This window comes from Herpailurus yagouaroundi, unplaced genomic scaffold (assembly GCF_014898765.1).
Source record: "Herpailurus yagouaroundi ecotype Mexico unplaced genomic scaffold, PumYag 161, whole genome shotgun sequence".
Classification (NCBI taxonomy): domain Eukaryota; kingdom Metazoa; phylum Chordata; class Mammalia; order Carnivora; family Felidae; genus Herpailurus; species Herpailurus yagouaroundi.
In genome coordinates, this window is record NW_024412402.1 from 10,011,871 (window position 1) to 10,029,179 (window position 17,309).

Sequence of the window (17,309 nt, forward strand, 5' to 3'; positions counted from 1 at the left end):
CATAAGATATACTCAAAGATCCATCAACAGCGGATTGGATAAATAAATGTGGTGGTTGAACGATAGAACGCTACACAGCCATGCGAATGAACAACGCCATTCCACTACACACAGCAGTAGAGGTAAATCCCACAAACAAGAGTGAGCAAAGGATTCAAGAGAATACACAATGCAGGACTCAGCACAAAAAGAGGCAAACACCTGTATTGCTAGAAGTCAGGACAATGGTTTCCCCTAGGGGGGTGGTGACAGAAAAGAGGACAAGGGGGGCTTCTGAGGTGCTGATGTTGTGTATCTTTATCTGGATGTTAAAGTTTGTGACAATTCATCAAGCTACCTACTCGTAAGATGTGTACTTTTCTTCCTATATTTAAATAAAAGGGGTGGGTTTGGGGGGGTTTTGTTTTTTGAAGCGAGCAACTCACTGGATATTTTCCATGACTCAAGCACTGAAATGAACACTTAATTTAAACAAGCACCAGCTGCCTTCGGGCGCCTGGGTGGCTCAGTCGGTTAAGCTTAAGCGTCCGACTTCGGCTCAGGTCATGATCTCACGGTTCATGAGTTCAGGGCCCACATCGGGCTCTGTGCTAACAGCTCAGAGCCTGGAACCTGCTTCGGATTCTGTGTCTCGCTCTCTCTCTGCCCTTTCCCTGCTTACACTCTCCCTCCCTCTCAAATATAAACAAAGATTATTTTTTAAAAAATTGTTTTTTTTAAATAGATGAGCACCAGCCACCTGTGTGGCTCAGTTGGTTAAGCACCCTCTTGATTTCAGCTCAGGTCATGGTCTCACATTTGGTGAGCTCAAGCCCCGAGTTGGGCTCTGTGCTGACAGTGCAGAGAAACTGCTTGGGATTCTCTCTCCCTCCCTCGCGGGCGTGCTCTCTCTCTCTCTCTCTCTCTCTCTCTCTCTCTTGTCCCCCTCCTACCCCCTCTCGCGTGCACACCTGTGCTCTCTCTCTCAAAAATAAAACTAAACGTTAAAAAAATAAATAAACGAGCACCATCTCAGTTACCATCACAGGTAGTGATGAATGGGGTAGGTGTTGGCATCCGCTTTGCAGAGGAGCATGGGAACGAAGGCTCAGAACGGTGTCCCTTTCGCCTAAGGACGCCCACCCCGTAAGGAGCCAAGACTCCAAAGGACCAAAAGACTTTCCTTGAGAGACAGACTTCTTCCACGCCCCCCACGTGGACCCTCAGAACAAGGGGCTCTGCCCGTTCCCCATCACCACCCTTAAGACGGAGCTCTCCAGGAGGCAGCAGGTGGCTGACACCTTACCTGCTTTGACGCGGATGTTGGGGCTCCGGATCTTGCCGGCCGCATTCTCCGCGGTGCAGAAGTAGTCATTGTCGTGGATAAAGCTATTGAAGGCGGAGGGGGAGAAGGGGTAGAGCTGCAGCGTCCCGTTGGCGTGAACGTGCCGGATGTGTGGCACGTCGTAGATGTCGTCCCCCGTGGCCAGGTACCATCGAAGGGCCGCGCTGGGGGAGCCCGCAGCCGGGCAGGGCACCACCACCCCCACGGAGCTGGAAAAGGTCACCTGCTGCAAGGAGTCATTTACAAAGTAGAGGCTGGTGCCGACATCTTCAGGGCGAGCTGCAGGGGAGCCAAGGGGAGAGGCTGGGTTAGCCGTGTTCTGATAATAACCCCCCACACCACAGAGCCATGTGCCCCACACCCATTCATAATTTAAGCACCAGTCACTCAGGAAGCACTTACTGAGCTGACGATGCCCCGGGCACTGGCACAGGCATGTGTGAGACAGTTCCTGCCCCACAGAAGCTTCCAGCCCAGCACATGAACGGCCTGAGTGAAAACATCTCACCTCCCATACCAAGCCAAGCCCACGGAGAGGGGATTGGCCACCACTCCGCTAGGCTGAAGGGTCTGAAGCCATGATCCACTATTGGCAACCGCACGTTAGGACAAGTACTGAAATGGCTTCGGTAAGTATTTATTGAGCACCTACTATATGGCAGGCAGGTTCACACCCATTACCTCAATTCATCTGCACAACCCTGAGAGGAGCTGGTATCATCTATTTTATCATTCCCTTTTCAATTTTTAAAAAATTTCGTAATGCTTATTTATTGCTGAGAGAGACAGAGTACGAGTGGGGGAGGGGCAGAGAGCGAGGGAGACACAGAATCCGAAGCAGGCTCCAGGCTCCGAGCTGTCGGCACAGAGCCCGACGCGGGGCTCGAACCCACAGACCATGAGATCATGACCTGAGCCGAAGTCGGACGGCCAACCGACTGAGCCACCCAGGCGCCCCAACCCCACCCAGCCCTGACACTGACTGACTGTGGGGACGCTCCCCTTCTATGTCCTGCTGCTCTTTTGCTTATAAAATGGGGTGGGGGTAGGGGTGGGTGGACAGGGCTGCAGAGACCTCAGGCATCTGTGACCGGTCGCCATCACAGCACTCGGCCACCGGGAGGACGTGCTCAGGAGTGCAGCTGCCTGACTAGAGCAGGGCCACCTGACCGGGAGGACGGCTGTCCGCAGCTCTCACACCGGCGCCCGGCCTCAGTCTTTCCTGCCTGATGGGACGCAGCCCCGAATGGTGGAATCGGGGCCTCCCTCCCTGCTGAGGAGCCTTGCCTCCCTATGAAGGGCCGCCTCTGAACAAGGGGCGACGACCCAGAAGAAGAAGACAGCCCAGTCCCAGGTCTCCGGCTGGAAGCCCCTCCCTCTCCACCAGGGAGATCACGCAGCAAACAAACCACTCCGCGGCTTATTTAAAGAACGTTGCAGGGGACCCAACTTGACCTCAATTTCCACAACTTTATGAGAAGGAGGAGGGCCTGCATCCGGACTGTATTAATATTCTTGGCTTAACTCTGAGCGGAGCCTCCAGGGAGAACGCACTGGGCAACTTGTTGAGGGAGGCCATTAAGCCTCATTGGTCAGAGCCATTCCCATCGTCTCACAAAAAGCCACGATGAGGCCATTAGCATCAGGGCCAGAAAACACGTCCAGGGGCTCCTTGCTGGGGTGTCGGGGGCATCCTCTTAGCGGCAAATGCATTTGCTGTCCCCACCAGGCACAGCACCCTTAGCGGCTGAAAGGCTCTTGGGGAGGGAATGGTATCACCTTTCCATCCTCCTCTTCACATGCCTCCCCTGGTGACAGTCCCGGTGTTGATGACTGAGCCAGCCTGCTCTGAGGGGAGCGGCCCGTCTCCTAGGACTTTCAGAAGCTCAGAAACGTGCCCCACTCACAGCGGCTAGAGTATTCTCCAAAATCACGAAACCCCGGCACGTCACGGGTCAGCCAACTGAGGCCTAGCAAGGCTTCTCTTCGGACCCAGATTTGCCAGGCTCCCTTTCCGTGGCCTGCTCCCCTTGTGAGAGACTTCCTTACTGCGATTCATTCAGCAAATACTTGTGAAGCGTCTCCCACGCGCCCGGCACTGTTGTAAGCACGTTACTTATACGACCTCTTTTAACCTTGCAACAACCCTACGCAGTAGGGGGTACTGTCCTTCCCAGTTTACAGATGAGGAAACCAAGGCACCAAGAGATCAAAGCGACTTGCCCAAGACCACACAACCAGTGAGCGAGGGCCCAGGGATGCAGACACAGGCAATCTGAGCCCAGAGTCTGGAACAATTGTTCAGAACAATTAGATGATTGTAACCATTGCAGTAACAAAGAGGGGGCCCTCGCCTTCCTCAAACACCACCTGGCCACCAACATCCAAATTTAGATGGCCAAGTACAGAATTAATACACCTGTGCACCTGCACACATAGACACACGCACACACTCCTCCTGGGAGGAGCCCCCTGTCGGACTCGACATCTCAGGCAATGCTTAGCCTGTGAGAGCAGGTCCATCACTCTGGGGTTCTGGAGGCTTCCTGAGACAACCTAGTTAATCAGACATCCTCTCCATGGCAGCTTTATGGATTTGGGGAGCCAAAATCCATCAAGGTACAGCAAGACTCTACGTTGTGCCTGACAAATGGACGGGGGAAGCGGAGAAAGATTGCTGACAGAGAGGAGTTCAGAATTATCTGATTCAAGGAACAGGGTAAGAAAATATTTGTGATGTAGCCCTCGGTAATAATAATACCACCAGCAATTATAAGAGGCTAGACCCGTTGTAGATATTATCTCACTTAATCTTCACGACTCCCTGCGGAGTGGTATTATTGTTATTTTGATCTCACAGATAAGGAGATTAAGACTCAAAGTTAACTAACTTCTCCAAAGTAATACAGTGTCAGTGCCAGAGCTGGGACTGAATCCCAACGCTGCCTTACTTCTGGACCCGGGGATAGAACCGCTCTATTCCGTGAACCACGGTGGAGACAAACCACAAAATCTGGCTCTCCGGGCTGGGTACGCCCCACCCCATCCTTTCTTCCATCTCGACCCCACCCCAAACACACAGCCCTCGTCTCCCTCTCTCCCGGCTGGAAATCCATCCCACACCTCCACCCGCGAGACGGCCCCTTCCTCGGGCCTCCTCCACTGCCACCAGGAGCATCGGCCACAATGAGAGCAGCCTTCTCGCGCTCTGAGCCTTGGATCCTTCCAGAGCCAAGGACACGGGGTTCTCAGCAACTACAAATGGGTAGATTTAATTGATGAATTGACTGGGATTGTCCAGCCACCTGTCAGGGCTGATGAAACAGCAGATTTATAGCAAAAGGTGAGTAGCCTCATATGTCTCCCACCCCGGGATGCGAGCTGCTGTCTTCTGAGTCTGGGGGAGCTGGGGAGGATGAGACAAACCATTCATTTCTGCTTACGGCTCTGACAGCGCATTGCCATTATGAAACATCACCCTCAGGTGTAAAACAATAGCATTTTGCACTTACGTCGGGCTCATACTTTACCATCACAAGGCACCTGTCAGCCCAGCATGCAGAAGCCCTCTAATAAACATTAATTTAGCCTCACCCCAGCTGCCAAGAGAAAGGAGGGAGCAAATCTATAAAGGGGAAACTGAGGCACTGACCACCCAGTATCTCAAATCTCTGCCACGTGCCAGTGCAAAGGTTGGCGCAGGGGCACCAGTGAGTGGCCGCGGCAGCAATGGGTCCATTCGGTCACCCGGCCCTAAAAGGGGGATTAGCAAGGGTCTCACTCCAACCGCATGGAGTCCGGCATGGCCTCTACGGTGGGTTCGAATCTTCAGAGCAGTGACAAAACCTCAGCAAGGACCGAGAAGAGCAAGGCATGGGACAATAGAGCTGTGCTAGGAGTCTGACGAGCTGCCTTCCCTCCTGGGACTCACCCCTGACCTGCTGTGGGTCCCCGGGGCTAGCCACGAGCCTTTCTGAGCCTCGATGTCCTCATTCACAAAAGACAGGGACTGTGCCATCTGACCTGCCCTCCAGGACTGCAGAGCAAACAGAATGCGGGAGTACTTGGTTCCCCATAAAGACGAGGCGTGAGTAGGAGGGACGAGGTTGCTATTCCGGTCCCAGGGACCCCCCCCCCCCCGCCACTGGCCGACAGATCCAGGGTGCTTATGGTTACTGCAAAGAGTGGCCAGGGCACAAGCACCACGCTGCAGCCCTGCAGAATTCAAGACCCTCCTCCAGCCTCCAAGGCTCTCCTTCCCCAGGTCCTTCCCGACCTAGGGACCAGATAAGTGTTGCTCTTTCAGAAGACATTTACAGAGCACCGTTACTCAGCAGCCAGGGGGACAGCTCTGGGGATGGGGGGCGCTCAAGCTGAGCCTTGAAATAAGATCTAAATGAAGGCACTCCCAGAACCCAGGCCAGCCGAACAACGCGCTACGGCAGAGGTGGGGACAGCACGTTTGGGGAGCCCCACAGAAACCTGCTGGGGGCAGCGTTGGGGACGAGAGGCAGGAACAGCTGGAGTGGCGAGCTGGCCCTCAGGGATAGGAGACAACGAGGAGGTTTGCAGGCTGGGGGACTGAGTTTATGCAAGTTCTTGTAGCCCTAGGCCCAACTTCATATTTTGTTAAATCTTTTTTTAACGTTTATTTTTGAGAGAGAGAGAAAGAGAGAGAGAGAGAGAGAGAGAGAGAGAGAGAGAGAGAGAGAGAATGGGGGAGGAGCAGAGCGAGAGGGAGACACAGAATCCAAAGCAGGGTCCAGGCTCTGAGCTGTCAGCACAGAGCCCGATGCGGAGCTCGCACCCACGAACTGTGAGATCGTGACCTGAGCTGAAGTCGGACGCTTAGCCGACTGAGCCACCCAGGCGCCCCAGGCCCAACTTCATTTTCACCTTACACTTACTTCCCTGAAGGCTTAGTGGCTTAGCTAACCATGCAAGTTCTCAAAAGAAAGGAGACTAACACTGACTGAGCACCTGCTGTGTGCCAGGCACGTGGGGTGGGGGGCGGGGGGGGGGGGTGGTCAGGGGTCTTGACCTTCCAGAGTGCTCTCTCACTTAATTCTCACGCAAAGGTACAAGGTGGTCCTGTCCGTCTCATTTTACAGGTGAGGAGAGAGAGGCTCACAGAGAGATTGTTCAGCTAGAAGGAGGCAGAGCCAACATTCGGTCAAGGTCGGCCCGGTCCCAAGCCTGAGTTTTTTCTGTCATGACGCTGAGGAAAAGAATTCAAAGTTAGGGGCCTTGGGAGGTTCCCCCCTCACTCCCTCCCTGGAAGCCAGTCCCAGTTTGGAAAGCACATCCTCGCACCGGAAACTCCTACTGCCCCCTTAAGTCTCAGGGAAGCCCCCTCACACACACTCCCCGCCCCCCAACCCTGCCCCAGCTCCTTCCCTCCGCAGACACAACCAGGCATATTTACAGAGCGAAAGAGAGGAGGGGGAAACACTTCATAAATAAAGAGGGAGACATTCAGATCAACAACAAAGCTTCTTCTGGTCAAAGGGGGAAATGGATTTTTAATAGAAAATGGAAGTTATGGGCTCGGTTGTGATGTGACAGACGCCCCGACTTAAACCCATTTAATCTTCTCTGCCGTTTAACGCGGAGCACCACCCTGACGCCGTGTTTCAGAAGACAGGCTCCAAATCGCTGGGAGATTAGAAGTGTAGAAATAGCACCGCAATATTTTTAAACCAGAAATCGCCCCCAGGCATTTGGGCTGCCCCCAGGGTCACCACTGAAATCTGAATATCCATCACATCAACTCTCGGAAGCCTGGCCCTCCCTCCCGCCACCGGCTGGCCATCCGGATTAGTTGGGGGGAAGGAAACTTGACACCCGTGGGCCCCCACCCTACTGGCTGGGGTTGCGGTGGGCCCACCGAGGCTTCCTCCCAGGTGTATGCTGAATTGTCCCCATGTGATCGTCTCCAGTCAGCATAAACGACAACCCAAGGGGGCTGAAATATTAACACCTCGCCACCTCCACTGGGAGAAGTGAGTCATTTTGCTCTCCTCCTTTACAATATTTACTCATCTCATTCACTGGACTTTTCATCCAGGAGCATCTGCCAGTGCTGGGCCTGTCACCCGCCCCCCCAGAGACGGGCAAGAGGCTTCAGGGGTCTCCGTGCCCCGGCACGGCAAGTGTGGATGGGGGGAAAGCAGTGGGTCCCCAGGACAGTAGAGGCGGGAGGAACCGGCAGGGCTCCCCTGCAGGGCTGTGAGCTCCCTGTCCCGGCCACCACTCTATCCCCTGGGCCTAGCACAGCACTGGGCACTTAGCACCCAGACTCCAGGGCCGGGCTCCCCAGGTTTGAATCCCTGCTCTGCCGCTTACAAGCAACGTGACCTCGGGCAAGATGACCTCACCTCTCTGTGCCTTAGTTTCCCCGTGCATAAAATGGGGGTGACCTCAAGCGTTGTCAGGTTGGACGAGTCCCTGTCAACGACAGTGTCCGGGTATACGTTCGCACCCGGCACCACCTGAGTATCCGTTGCTATTGTTTATGAGTATTTTCATTATAACAGGCAAACGGCACTTGCAGAATAAATATCCCACAACAAACACTTACCCCTCACCTACAGCAATAGCGACTACCACTATCTAACACAGTTCTCAGACGGTCTGATACAGAATCAGCCGGAGAGCTGGTTAAAAATACAGATCCTTAGACAACAGGTTCACCAAGTGCGTCCGAGGGCCAGGAAACGATTTCTGACGCGGGCGGTCCTCCATCCACAGCGCAGAGCAACACTCCCCAGAGAAAAGTAGATTTTGCCACCCTGGACCTCCAACATCACCTTTTCCAACAATAGGCAGTTTCCATGGGCTTGGCTGACAGGACCTTAGCACCACATTAATTAACTTAATTTGGCGATCGAGTTAATGAAGTAATAGTGTGTGATCGATAACAGTAAAGCATTGCAACAGCCTCACGCTGCTGCCCGCAGGCTCGCACACGGTTTTTTTTTTTTTTTATGCAGATGTGGCCTGGTGAGTTTCTTAGGTTAATCTGCCAGGTTCATTACTGCACTGCATTTGCACACAAAGGTTTCCATAGGCGATATATTATTTGCCCTCGCTCTGACTCTTCTTATCCCATAGTCAGTTGGCAAACTGAGGCCCGGAGACCAACCGGCGGGACCTCAACTCGACCATCCAAAACCCCAGGTCTGGACCAGCGAGACAGGGTCTGGCTCCTTCATCAGGAAACTCACTTCTTGTGCGTCCACGCCTCAGACACAGTCTGTGGCTAGACCCTGGGGAAGGTCTCCCCGGACGGCATCAGAGCATTTACAGGCCATCAGAGTTGGCAGTTGCCCCGGGGCACGATGGAACGGCCAGGACCAAGTCCCAGGCCTCCCGTCCGTCGCTGTCCCCCAAACCTGGCGCACCTGCTTCACCACCGTCCTCACCATCATCGTGGCCATCGTTTCGTTTTTAGCACTCATTTGGTGCCGGGCACCGTGAGATGCCCTTCCCCCGCGTTATTGTTCATCGAACCCCTACAACCACCTCTAACCACGAGACCCCATTGTACAGAGGAGAACACAGGACGTTAGGTGAAGCAATCTCCTAGTTTCACGCAGCTAACAGTGGCAGACCTACACGTCCAACCCAGGCCTCCCTCCCTTCTGGCCGGTATCCCTCAACGGGCACCACACATTCTAGACTCAGACCGTCTCCAGGGTGTGAACGTACCATCAGGGGGTTTTCCGATGAAGGAGAGCAATTTGGGGTATGACATTTCTTCCTGAGTTGGGATTGTCCCGGGCTTCCACCATTTCATCCCTAGTGCACCCCCCATTCCCACAACTAAATGCCAGCCCTCCAGCTCCAAATTTCCCTAGGGAAGCAGTCCTACCCCCCCCCCCGCCCCCCACTGAGCAGCACAGCTCCAAGCACCCAGGGGCTCTACCTCCCCATCAGAAACCTCGGTTTTCGGTTCTGATTTTGGTTTTTAAGGTCCTCAGCACAAACATACTTCCTGCAACCAGCAACCTGTGAGACCCAGCAAAGATCAGTCATCTTCCAACCTACAAGGCCCCTCACCACCGGCTCCAGAAGCTATGAGCCAACAGCTGACAGTCAAACAGACTCTTTAATCTCCCAGCCCCTTCTAGACAGGCCTGGGGAAGGGAAGGCCTCTTATGGCCAGAAGGTCCTTCTAGGGAGTCGGCTCAGACAGCACAGTTGTCCCTAGAGATTCCCAGATTTAGATTGTTAACGCTTCAGGGACTTAAGAGATTATTTTGTCCAATCTCTTCCATTTACAGATGGGGAGCCGGGGGCACAGAGTAAGTAACCTCAGGTACACAGCTACCCAGTGTCCTGGCTGGGACCTGACCGCTGTCTCTACTGTTCCTTCGATTCTGGCCACCCCACTTACAGAGCCCAGCAGCCGAGGAATAAAGGAGCCTCACGGAGAAATGAAATGACGCGGATGAGGGAGCATTCGAGGAACCAGAGGGGCTGGATACCCGGAGGAGAGGCCTCCGGTGGGCAGACATCTGTCTGCAGAGGGCCAAAGGGTTATCCAGCAGAAGAGGGCTTCGCCTATACCCCCGTGCTTAAAACACAGAACCAAGGCCAGTGAACAGAAGGTACAGGACCCAGACCGTGGATCCTAAGGACGAGCTCTGTAATAGAACCGTGTGGCCGGAAGGGGCTGCCTTCAGAGGAAGGGGTTTCCTGTGGCTGCAAGGGCCGGAGCAGAAGAACAGTGGGTCTAGTGGGAAACCTGCATGGGGTCACACATCCGACTAGGGGTTGGATCCCGCGTCCTCAAAGCTGCCTTCTTCCAACCCAGAAGACTTTAGCCCATGGCAGTCATCTGCTCGCTCGCTCGCTCTCTCTCTCTCACACCGCAAAGCAGGTGCCCAACCCTCAGACCCCATGGCTCTGGGAGGCCATCCCAGAAGCAGGGTGGCCATAACCCTGACTCAGCCGGGCTCTCAGGGCCCGGATTCCAGTAACTGCCGTGACCTCAAATGAGGTCGCACAAGATAGGACTCTGTGCCTACTGCTCCTCCCACAAAAGACCGCGCATCCTCTGCAGGGAGAATCACCCTTGCCGAAGGGTGTCCAGAGGACTACGGAAGCAACTCACACCCAAGGACCTGGGGAGGGAGCAGAGGTAGGCTCTTCCCACTCCCACCAGACACTGGAGCCACAGGGACGGTGCCAAGCCTGCTCCCAGAAGACTACTGCCAGCCTGGCTGTGCCCTGTCAGCCGTTCCCCATGTCGCTGGCAAAATTCTCCATATGTGGGGGGCCCGAGGAGTGGGGAGACAGCCACACACAGCTGGGAGACCTCCGTTGTTCCTGGATGATGAAGTGACAGTAATTATACCTCACGTTTCAGCAAAGGATTTATAAGGCTATAAAAGTGGTTTACTGTGGCTCTTACATGTGTGTGTTTCTCTGTTGCCCGGTCTGGTTTACAAAGCATCATCACATGATCTACAATGATGGGCCCCGCATCCTTCCTGCACACATGCAAGGACAGGTGCCCTGCGGAACAGTCAGGACAGGGGTCATTCCCCCCCATTTCACAGATGAGGAAACAGAGACACATGACCTCTTAGGTGACTTGCCTAAATCAGGCTGGGCTTTGGCATCTAGGTCTGCAGACGACATTCTTCCCAACACACACACACACACACACACACACACACACACACACAGTGTAATGGAAGTGCAACTAGCATTTGAATAACTCGGTTCCTAATGAAGGTGGTGACCTTGGAAACTGTCAATGCCAGCATCACGAAGAGCGAGGACACGGGGAGGTGGGGCTGAACAGACGAGGGGAGTAGCAGCTGGACGGCACGGGTGGTACCCGAGGCTAATGCTGTTCACGCTAAAGCAGCACTGGACAAACATCTGTTAAACAGGGCACACGGGCTGTTGTGCCCCCAGCCTCTCCCACACTCGTGGAGCCCGTAGGCCGCAGCCTGCCATGGGCAGCACCTGACCTCTGGATCATATGCCGCTTCCCTGCAGCTAGCTGCCTGGGTCATAAAGGGAGAAGTGGCCGAGGGACCCCCAAGGTCATGGGCTGTCAGGGGACTACCTGAAAAACAGCGAGGTTCGTCCCACCAGGGAGAAACACAGAAATCTACCCAACCAAAAGGCATGGGGTAATTCATGGCTGTGGGGGCTGTGATTTCAGACCTGTCCCTTTACAGCGTCCTAGCGATGTGACAGTGGAATGTGACTCAGTTTATAAGTGTCAACTGTGCCTAAGTCCCCACCCCCATCTTTAAAATTCCCACCCTCCCTTGCAGTATTTACAGGAATACATTAAATGGATAAACACTTTGGAAAAAAAAAAAAAAATGGCTCCTGCGTAGCCCATTCACATAGGCTTTATGTCATGAAATCCAGGGTAGTTCTTACTCTGTTCGGCTACACGCTAGAGATTTCATAACCAATGTGGCCTTCCTTCAGCAGGCGTGTGCGACTGGCCTTTGCCTCACCCTCAGATCCAAGTCCGGAGCCGACCTCTGCCCTTTTCTGCTGCCCTAGCTGTGGCTGGGGAAAGGGGTGTGCCGGGCTCCCCAGGGACACCCAGGTGCCTGCACGGCCTCCGCTATCTCGCGGAGGATGGGTCCTCCAGGCTACTGGGCTACGTGACAGAAGGAAGCCGTGAGGTCCCCTGCTTTGGCCACCACACAGCTTTTCTTACTGCTACAAACCTAAGCCAGGTGGCTGGCCAAAACTGCAGCTGATTGAGTCAACTACTCAGGACAGGATCCGATGATCTATTTGGAGGTATGGGCACTGAGAGGAAAGACGGAGCAGTGCAGGAAAAAAAGGAGAGGTCAGTATTTATTGAGCACCAACTGCATTCTGGCTAGTGTATGTGTACGATCGGCTTTAATCCCAATTAATAGAAAGTGAGGCTCAGGGAGACCCCAAGTCACCTATCTAGTACGTGCGGGGCCGGGATGTGAATGAAGGGTTTGCTTTGACTCCAAATTTCCACCACACTGGTGAGTTGCGATCTTTTTTATTTTTCTTTACAACTCCAATACATAAAATGCTCTGATTGAAAGAACTGGGGAGGGAGGAGCTTGAAACTCTGCCTGCTGGCCCTCCCCCTCTCTACCTCCAGCCCTCCCCCAGGCTCCACCCAATGCCTTAGGGCTCCTTACCACCTCCTTCAGAAAGCTCTGTGGGCTCCAGGTGAACCAGGGCCCTCCAGGATCATTAGAGAGGCAGAAAAAAAACAACTCTGGGAGGCCTTCGAGCTGCACCTGCCTGGCCAGGATTTGCTCCTGCCCCGGAAATGCAGACGAAACCATTCCCGAAGCCACATTCCCCCTGCAGACATCCCAGCTGGCTCCCTGGGAAGGAACACTCCGGCTGCCCTAAATGCTTGCTTCTCAAGTGTTCCTCCCAGCTCTGGCCACCTCCTTCCCTCCGTGACCCCGCACCTGCCTTCCCAGGGTCAGAATAAGCAGCCCCGGGGCGCTTCCCCTAATCTCACAGAGACCACGGCCCCATCCCGAGCTGGAAGTGGACAAACCAGGAGGGTGAAAGAGCCTTCTGCTTCCCATCATACCCCTTCCCATCCACACCGCTTCTCTCGCTTCTGCCCACAGCCCTCAGCACCCGGCTTCCTGCATTCTGAGGGTGCGCTCACCAGAAGTCTGGTGTTGACCCTGGATTTCCACAGCAGGTGTGGTCCCCTCTCCTCATGCTCTCCTTCCTGCAGCCCGAGAGGGACAACCCACACCCCAAGTTTGGTCTGCCTTAGGTGTCCCTGCCCACCAGCACTCATCTTACCGCGATAGCAGTTCGAGCCCCTGTGGGCCTCGAACTCAGAGGCAAGAGAGGAGCACTGCCAGAAGCAATGGTCCTTCTTCACACTCCTGCCCCACACCCATGCCACGCAAGGAAAAAGTGACCGGCTGCTGCTGAGGCTGAGATCAAGAGGCTACTCACACAGAGAGGGCGAGGCTCTAGGCCGGGCTAGGTCAGCATGCAAATCTGCATGCAAATCATATGCAAATCTAGGGCCTGCCGTTGGGTTCCTGGCACCCTGTCATCTCTGCTGCCTGTGGCTCACCCCGTTCAGGCACCTGGGTCCTGGTTAGACCTACTGGGGTAGGGGCTGAGAAAGCACTTTGGGAACTTGGGGGGCTCTTCCCCTAGACTACTTCAAAAGTCTCCAAGAAACACTTCTTCCAAGATCACACGGGAGCAAAGACTCTCTCAGCCTGGTAGCTCTACCCCTGAAAAAAAACAAAAAAGGCACTCTGAATAGTCACCCTCCCTTCAATTCAACCACAAATAAAATCCACCTTCACCAAGCTGAGCGGGGGACCAAGCAAGTGACAAGGATGGGGTTCCTGAAGACATGGAGAAGGTAAATGGGGCCAGAGGTCCACACCGCCCCCGTCAAAGGCCAACAACCCAAGAGATGCTCTCGGCAGACTCCCACCCGGTATCTGGGGGCTCCCAGCCTGCCTGCTTGGGGGCTTGCTTGTTTAGCAAAGCACGGTTGGGCCAAACGCCCGTTGGCTTGCCCACCTCCTCCCCGTTCCTCAGTCTAAGAAAAACAAGCCTCTCCAGCCAGTCTCCTGGGATCTGCTCAACTTAAGCACTGCCTTTGGGTCAACTGCTTACTTGCTTTTTGTTTCTAATTGAGCTCCCCATTCTGCTGCAGAAATATATTAAAGGCAGCTGACTTTGATGGCCAGAAATACGAAGCATCTGAAAGCTTCGCCAGGCATGATGGCAATTCGGTTCTCCGCCACGTTATTCTAGCGACGCGGGCCTCTACGCCCACCTACCCCCTCCCAGTGCTCGCCAGTCCCTCACCTGCTCCTAAGTTGTGTCTGCCATTTCAAGATTTTCAAAACACATTCCCCCAGCGCACCCCACCCCCCTTCTAATTAGACACCGAACAGAGTGTTAGAGATTTTCTTAATGGCTTGACGAAGCCTTTTAATTCAGTCTTCTCAAGAGAGAAGAACCATGAGTCCCCATCCGAGAGGTTGGGGTGGGAAATGGAAAGAAAAAAAAAAAAAATCAATGCAACCCATTATTTTGGCTTTTAGAAAACAGGAATTTTAGTGCCGGGGAAGCTTGTTTTTCTACACAGTAAAAATGCAAATGCAGCCAACACAGATGCTGGCCCGCTGGATGTAACAACGGAGAGAGCCTCACTGGGGTTCATCTGGCTGCCCAAATCCGGATTTGTTTGGGCAATAATAAGGCAGTTATTGGAGACTCGATAATCGATTATTAAAACACCTTCCCAGTTCAGTTCTGGGGAATCGGCCTGAGCTCAGGCATCAAAAAAAAGGTATTTCGAGAGGAATGGAAGTAACAGAAGCTTAAACCACATTCAATAACTGCTTAATTCCATCCAGAGGACGCTCCATCCCATTTTGTTTTCTTCTCCGCTCTCTCTCTCTCTCTCTCTCTCTCTCTCTGCCTCCTCCCGCTCCTCACAGATGGACGTACAAATTATTGCAAGAGGATATTGTTTTCTGTAACAGGCTCGAACGTTCACATTTACATTTCCTTGGTGCCGTGGGGGTGACTGGCAACGAGAGAGAAAATACACCCAACCCCATCTTCCCTGCTCTCACGGCGACACATCTTCCCCCAGCCGCCTCTGTCGGCCCCCGCCACCACGCCACCCCAAGCACAACAGGCCCTGGGGACCAGCCTGGCACCTAAGACCCAATTAAGGCACGAAGGGAAAGAAAGGCCTGTCTGGCGAGGCGCCCTGGTGCCCAACACAGAATGCTGGAGCCTCCGAAAGGCAGGGCCGCCAGGGCTGTGCAGACCGAAAGGCCGCCGAGGTCCCGCCTCACCTGGCACCTCCAGCCTACCCCTAGGCCCAAGGCCAGTGGCAACTTCCTTCTCGAGTTGGAAAGGGTTTTGCCCCTCAGGCTGTCCTGTCCCTTCTGGGCCTTTCTCCACCTCCCCCCAGCCCCCATCTGCTTTCCTCCCTATCAAATAGCTCAGGCTTCATTTATTAATGCCCGGCTTCTGGGAGGGGGAGGACGGGGTCCTTCAGGTATTTGCTGAGGGACATCCACTGCTGGGGAATGGAGTCCTCTGGAAGGAGTGAGGTCGCCCGGCGGGGACAAAGCTGGGCAAGAGTGTGGCAGAACCTTGGGCCTGTGCTTTCTCGCCTGACAAAATGGAAAGGGGGTGGGGGGTGGAGAGAGAACTAGCGAGAGAGAGAGAGAGAGAGAGAGAGAGAGAGAGAGAGAGAGAGAGAAAGCTGCCGCTCCTCACCTTATGTATTTTTAATATTAATGTAATTAAAGCTGCGAGCCGAGCCAGCCTGCGGGGGCGGAGGGAGGCAGGAAGAGCCTGGGGAGAGGGAGAGTGGGGTGTGGGGAGGGGGTTAGGCGGTTGGGGGGGGGGGGTTGGCGCAGGAGACTGGCTTCTTGCTCCGCAAAAGTGGGAGGAGAGGGTGCTGAGCGGGGGACAAGGGGTTAACCAACCTAGACCAGCCTTGGCTTGGCGTGTCACCCAGTGGGCCCCCGCTGGGTCTGAGAAACTCAACTACTTTGTCCACGATTCAGAGGCCACCTCTCGCCCGCACCCCGATCTCTAGGCAAACCCCAGCAGTACCTGGGCCTTCATTCTGGCCTTGACCGGGCGGTATTTACAGATAAAACAAGGGTCACCCTGCTCCCCGCGCCGCCGCCCCCCCCACCCCCCACCCCAGCCACGAGATACTGCCCTCAGCTCCGGCAGGTTGCAGACTCCAGACCCTGGGGCATCCGCACGAGGAAAAAACTAGACCCCTCCCGGAGCGCCAACCCCCTGCTGGATTGCCCTTCCCCCATCGCCTAGGGGTCAAGAGCTGCGGCTCGGCGGGGGCCCCCCGGCGGGGCAAAGGGGGGAGAAGCCGCCCCCAGGGCGCGGAGGAGAAAAGTTAGAGGGCTGAACAGGTAAAGCCGAGCTGGCTCGAGCGTGTGTGCTTCGCTGCGCAAGGGCGCGGAGTTCGGCCGCCTCATCTCCCGCCATCTGCGCGCCCGGGGGCACGTCCTCTGCCATAGCCTGGAAGCCCTAACGCCGGCGACAGCCCGGTCCCGACTCAGTGCCCAGGTGCCTCCGGTCAGGAATGTCTGCCCCCACCCCACCCCCCAGTCCCGGCTACCTCGAGGATCAGGTGCGCGGCGCCCGAGCGGCAGGTCTGGACAAGCCGGACACCTAGACCCACCCCTAGCAACGCCTTCTCTCCGGGGAAAGCGACACGCCTCCCCCCCAAACTGAAGAGTGTCCCCGTGTCCGGCTGACCCGGCGCGGAAGCGGAGAGTCTCGCACCTTGGGGCGCGCTGCCCGAGGTGGCTCAGGCGGCACAGCGAAGCCGCGGCTAGTGCCGGGGGCGGGGGGGGGGGGGGGGGTGGGGTGGGGCTGGGGGAAGGCGACCTTTGGGTCTGGAGAACAAACTTGCCATCCCAGGGACCCCGGCTGTCGGCACCCCCAGCTCTCCCCGCCCTGCATCGGGCCCGGGAGCGGATCAGCGCCCTGCGGTGCGGCGCTGGGGGTCCGGGGCGGCGGAGGGGCGCAGGGCGGCAGAGGAGGAGTGAGCCGCGGAGTCCGAGGCCCGAAGAAGCGAGGACTCCCGGGCCAACCAACAGTCACGGCCTGAGGACCCCTCCGCTCGGAGGGCACCCCGGGGTCCCGGCGCCACCAAGCCGCAGGAGGCGGGCGAGGGGCTGGGGGAGGGGTCCCGGGCAGAAACCGCGGCCCGGCAGGGCGCAGGGAGACGAGGGGCTCGTCCCCAACCACCCCTCCGGGCGCGCCCCAAAACGGCAGGCGCGGGCGGCCGGCGGCGCGGTCGAGGGCACCCTCTCACCTGACCTCTCTCCGAGTGCCGGCCCCGCCCCCGCTGCGCGCCACCCGGGGCCGGGCACCGAGGTCGGCCCCCCGCCCCCGGGCACCTGGAGCCCGCCGGGCGCCCCGCCTCGCCTCCACCCGCGCGCACCCCGGC

General features: G+C 55.9%; 1 protein-coding gene across 3 annotated transcripts in view; it reads right to left on the reverse strand.

Annotated features, from left to right (window-relative positions):
• Nucleotides 1-17,309, reverse strand: part of DSCAML1 (DS cell adhesion molecule like 1) — a 350,222-nt gene that overhangs the window by 332,286 nt on the left and 627 nt on the right. For 2 of the 3 annotated variants that reach the window (XM_040483149.1, XM_040483151.1), the window contains exon 2: nucleotides 1,286-1,603. In XM_040483149.1, the coding sequence (XP_040339083.1) occupies nucleotides 1,286-1,603 (318 nt within the window). The remainder of the gene's footprint in view (nucleotides 1-1,285; nucleotides 1,604-17,309) is intronic. The other variant, XM_040483150.1, reaches the window with a different exon arrangement.